Source organism: Thunnus thynnus, chromosome 6, assembly GCF_963924715.1.
Source record: "Thunnus thynnus chromosome 6, fThuThy2.1, whole genome shotgun sequence".
NCBI classification, from domain to species: Eukaryota; Metazoa; Chordata; class Actinopteri; order Scombriformes; family Scombridae; genus Thunnus; species Thunnus thynnus.
In genome coordinates this window covers 14,857,143-14,862,232 of record NC_089522.1, presented here as the reverse complement: position 1 = coordinate 14,862,232, position 5,090 = coordinate 14,857,143, and the positions used below count along the sequence as shown (strand labels likewise).

General features: G+C 46.5%; 1 protein-coding gene across 2 annotated transcripts; it reads right to left on the bottom strand.

The window, feature by feature from the left end:
• Positions 1-2,148: 2,148 nt before the first annotated feature.
• Positions 2,149-4,124, bottom strand: her9 (hairy-related 9). Of its 2 annotated transcripts, none has more exons than XM_067591972.1 (4): positions 3,770-4,124; positions 3,502-3,597; positions 3,310-3,397; positions 2,149-3,179 (listed from the first exon to the last, which is right to left on the bottom strand). In XM_067591972.1, exons 1-4 carry the CDS (start codon positions 3,875-3,877, stop codon positions 2,599-2,601), a joined length of 873 nt encoding a protein of 290 aa, XP_067448073.1. In that variant the 5' UTR covers positions 3,878-4,124; the 3' UTR covers positions 2,149-2,598. The 2 variants fall into 2 exon arrangements, with proteins under 2 accessions (XP_067448073.1, XP_067448072.1); XM_067591971.1 differs by having other exon boundaries at positions 2,149-3,182; positions 3,770-4,122.
• Positions 4,125-5,090: the final 966 nt, after the last annotated feature.

Sequence of the window (5,090 nt, the reverse complement as noted above, 5' to 3'; positions counted from 1 at the left end):
GCCTACTCGGTATTTTTTTTTTATCTTCCTGCATATTTCCTAACACTCTGAAGACCGCAGCAGACGTCTAGCAGCTTTAACCTGACTTGCTGCAGTGAAAGACTAATAGCCTACAAAATGTTGCCATATAAAAATAGATGGACTCAGTCAACTTCTCTTGGGAGTGGATGCAGTTGGATCCAAGATCCCTCATGTTTACACCGGACCAGGCTCGCTTCTTGGCGGCCACGCGTGTGTGTGTGTGTTCGCCTCCTCACCTCTGCAGAGCGGCTGCACGACCTGAGCCTGCCAGCGGGGATTTACTGACTGGCACTGTGCCCGGCCGCAGGCAGACTAGTTCGCTCGGTTCTCACGACCTCAGCTCCACAAAGGCATCTCTGAACTATTAACTCAGACACGAAGGCAGTAGGAACAACCGCAGAACCCACACACGCTGCCAACTGGTGTTTCACTATGCCTCCTTGCAAAAGGAAGCTTCTTAAACATCATTGGCACTGGGCTTTCACATGCCATTTATCGACGGTGTCATCTGCAGGGCACTGGCACTCAAGGGTGACAGCGAGAACGCAACTACATGAATTAGCAAGACAGTCAAACTGTTAAACGCAGATGAATACCAGGAGTTGTGCGTTATCAGTTCAAAAACACCCATCACAAGTCACGTACGCCAAGTTGACAACCTTACTTTTGTTAGATTGTTTTGTCAACAACGTAGGCTACTTTTCATTTTTCTTCAGAGTTGAACATACCGTGACATATTTTTATTTATTTACAATGCAAAGAAACTGTAATATATATATATATATATCTTGATTTAATAGGCAAATCTTTATGTCAGTAATCACTTCTCACCTGTAAAGTGGCATACAGGCCTCGCAAAACTTGAAATATTAGAAACAGCGAATATTGTGTTTTTTCACTGTTCCGAGGAGATAAGGTTGTTTTTTGGAAGGAATATGAGCCGTCTGAACACGGATGTGGTTACATTTGTGCATGAGATAGCTTCAAGTTTGCAACCTAAATATTTTGGATTGAAGAAAGCAGTGAGAATGTTTATCTTATGTGCTGGTGGTCAGGGCTAAGAAACACTTTAAAACCCACTTGCTTTTGGCCTGTGCCAGCCATGCGCACCCACGGCGCGCCAGTGGAGTATTAAATGTTGAGGGGTTTTGACCGGCGGTCACCAAGCTGTAACATAATCCCAAGTAAAGGGGCCCGCCGACTGCAAGTGGCTGACACACGGCTAGCGCCACGCCGCCCGACACAGAAATACGTCTCCTAGTTCCGGAGCCCACTCACTGGAGGAAGATAAGTTTACACCCATGGATAAACAGAGACGCGGGGAAGAGAGAGAGAGAGAGAGAGAGATGGAGACCTTTAATACACAGAAAAGTGTGTAGAGCTGTGAGGAAAAGGCACCTACAGATGGCCACAAACTTTAAGCCAATTTAAATGATCATGAGTGTGTGAGAGAGAGAGACAGTGAGAGTAAATTCTAATCTTACAAATGTGCTGCAACAGGTTGATTTATCTGCCCCGACTTCAGTCAGACCTCCCCGCTCTCACACCAAAACTATCCAAGTTCCCTCGTTTTCTCCTTTATTGAGGTGTAGGCCCACTGGGAGTGGGATTGAACAATTGATACACAAAAGGAAGCGAAGATCCTTCCATATTCTCCTTTCACTGAGGCAATCTGTTAGTGACATTAACCCCTGAGCGCATTTCCCAGGCTCATGAATAGGGTTTAAGACTTCTTAAAGCTCCCGCTGCATACAGGATGAGACCCTTTTCAAACTTTTAATTACCTTTATAGCAATAGAAAAATACACCCCCATTGTCCCCTGGACCATTCTCCAGTGGGCCAGATGTAAAGAGCTCCCGCCAAACTGGTGACAAGATGGCCAGTTAAAACTTAGTAGATTAATTGATAGGCTATAGGAGTTGATATTGGGAACATTATTAATAGTTTGTATTTCGTTTTGGCTTTGGCTGAAACCGCTGAGGGTGTGTTATATTCTCTAATTTATCATTTTCTGAGCTTTTACGCAAATGTTTTACGCACCGGCCTAAAAGACTACAGAAAGACTCTTTACATCCTTAATCAAAGTGTGACAAAACAATAATAGAAACAGGCTGTAGACAAGAAAATTAATTTCTGAAATCTCATTTATTAAAACAATGGGCCATCACCCAACTTCAGTTTTTTTCCTTTCAACACAAAAACAACAAGGAATATAAAACACAGCTTTGGTATAACAATCAATAACAACTCTGTACAAAACTAAACCTTTTCATAAAAAGTACTTCATAACAAAAAATCCTATAAATCTTCCATCTGCGTGTACAGCATATTTATCACCAACATCCAAATTTTGGAATCAGGCAATAAATGATAAAAACGTTGTGCCATCTAAGGCCCCTGTTCCATAAAACGAAACAATTAGAACTACGGGTGGGTATTAAGTGGTTAGAGTTACCGTCCCGTAGCGGAAAAGTCACAGGTTCAAACCCCCGCAACAGCCTTGTGTGCAGTCAGTTAAAAGTCTAAACTGGAAAAGTAATGCAAACTGGTTTCACATGAGTCTCTTAGCCTTTACGCTACCAAGGCCTCCACACAGGCTCGTTGCTCTCTGAGCCGGTGCTGACCCCAACCGGGCTGACCGCCTGGGACCCCCCAGAGAAGGACGTCATGCCGTGGACTGGAGATGCTGCAGTCGGTGCCGAGCCGCCGTGCACCGGACTGGCGTTAACTGCAACAGGCACTCCTGCGTTTGCGTAAAGAGGGATAACAGGGGCTGTGGCGGAGGCAAAGGCCGGGTTAGGGATCAAAAAAGCGAACTGTCCGTCGGTTGCGGGCACCAGCTGGAACCCACCAAAGACCTTGGGGGAGACGGCCTCTGCAGGACTGAGTTTGGAGCCCATGGCGGCGCCGCTGATGGGCAGAGTGGATGGGAGCTGCACATGGAGGGGCTGTGCCAGGTGCGCCTGCTGGGACGGGGCCTGCTGCGGGTAGTTCATGGACATCATCTGGCTCATGCAGCTGGACAAGTGGTTGAGGAGCCTCGACCTCACCTCCGTGTTCACCCCCTCTGAGGTGGACAGGAAGCGGGTGACCTCGTTCATGCACTCGTTGAATCCTGCTCTGTATTTGCTCAGGACGGTAGCATCTGCTGAGAGTGCTGCTGGGGGAGGAAAGAGAGAGAGAGATGACAGATATTAGTGACGCATTCGTGGTTTTGTGACTCTTCCAGTGACTTCCTAGTGGCGTCATACTGTTTTGGACCCACTTGTATGATTAAATAAACTTACCACTCATCTGTACGCGTTGCAGGTTCCTCAAGTGCTTCACTGTCATTTCCAGGATGTCTGCTTTCTCCAGCTTGGAGTGTCTGGAGCTCTGTGGAAGATGACATTAAAAGTTGAGTATGTATCCAAGGCACATTCAAAAATAATAAATAACAAAGGAGAAACAGTTGTTAAAGCCATCAAAATTCAACTTACGTCTTTTTTAAGTGCGTCCAGGATGAGTGTCTTGAGCTGCCCAAGGCTTTCGTTTATTCTTGCTCTGCGGCGTTTTTCCATGATGGGTTTGGATGACTGCAAAGAATAAACAATTCTCTATAAATTTCATGTTCAACCAGAGCAGATGTCAACTTGCAGACTGCGTGTATTACACCCAACTGAATGACAAACTCAACTTTTTATAAACACGTTCCCACTTAATACACACATAATATCTTTGCATGTGAAAACAATCAAAAATACTTACTTTTCTATGCTCGCTGGCATTTTTCGGTTTGTCCGGTGTGTGTGATCCGTTTGCAGGGGCACCGGCAATAGGAGATGCCGTCTGCTTTTCCATAGTGTCAGCTGGCATTATTGATCAAAGCAGGGAAAATGCGTAAAAGAAGTAAATCCTCTTTGGAAGCGCCAGGAAAGAAGAAAAAAAAATTCTTTATGTGTCGCTGCAGAACATATAAGAGATGCGCGACAGTCGGGTCCACCGATCAGTCTGCGTTATATCGCTTGTTATCACTGCGCTGTCATCTGAGTACGGGAGCGTGCGTTGCGTCGTGCAGGACGTATCTCCGCTTCTGCCGCCGACACACGCCGCTGCGGTACTTATAGACGGCTCGCGTGCTCCCAGTTCGTGTGAAACCCTCTCTGCATTCTTTCCCACACTCGCCTCAGCCAATAGCAGAGAGGACTCACCCATTGGGCGCGGGGCAGACCGCTGATTGGACAACACCCCCGCGGGCCGTCAGTCACGCGCTGCTCAATCAGCCCTGCAGGGACAAACAACAAAGCAGGAGCGAGCAGCAGCAGCGGCCGGGCCGGGCGCTGGAGTGATAAGGGGAGGAGGGGAGGAGGGGGGAATGCGCTGGATGTTTGCTTCCAACTTTGCTCCGTGCTCGTCAAAAATGTTATAGTGCTTGGTGTGAGTGTACGGGAAGAATGTCGAGTCTGTATTGACAGAGTCTTTTTATAGTGCAGCCACTATCTGCGACAGTGTGTGTTGTTTATTTAAAGAACTATTGCAAAAACAGAAATATCCGTGAAATGTTTTGAAATGAATGATTACATTGTGGCCCCGAAAGGATTCATGATTCTAACAATGGAGGATATTTTGGTGGGAACTGTGTAAGTTAATGTGCCGAGAGAATAAATCCATAAAATAAAATAATATCTTTTCCTGCTAAGGTTGTATGTCCACTCCTCAAACATAGAAATGCCTGCTGTAAATGATAACAATGAGGTTTGTTTATTTCTAGCACAGACATTTACATAAAACAAATAACATTTTATCTATTTTTAAGACTCCATTTGTGCCTCTGAGGAGAAGACATCTGTAATGGCACGCGAGGCGGTTTGCAGCAGCACGCACCAAGCCAATGGCATGCGGCCACTTTATGCAAATGAGGCACGGCGCACTGTGATTGGCTATGTGAACAGCCCTGTGTCAATCATCCCGGCGCGGGAGCTGCTCAAAGAGGAGAAGGAGAGGGAGGAGGAAGGGGAGGGGGAGGAGGTGGTGGTGGTGTGGTGGTGGTGCAAGAGGAGGAGGGGGGCACATCTGTCCGCGTGCCATT

What these genes read in the sequence shown, in the direction of transcription:
- her9 (XM_067591971.1), bottom strand. Translation starts at nt 3,877, where the DNA reads ATGCCAGCTGACACTATGGAAAAGCAGACGGCATCTCCTATTGCCGGT. An exon ending in TGGACGCACTTAAAAAAGAC is followed by an intron (nt 3,398 to 3,501) that starts GTAAGTTGAATT and finishes CATCTTCCACAG; the next exon opens with AGCTCCAGACACTCCAAGCT. An exon ending in GCAACGCGTACAGATGAGTG is followed by an intron (nt 3,183 to 3,309) that starts GTAAGTTTATTT and finishes TTCCTCCCCCAG; the next exon opens with CAGCACTCTCAGCAGATGCT.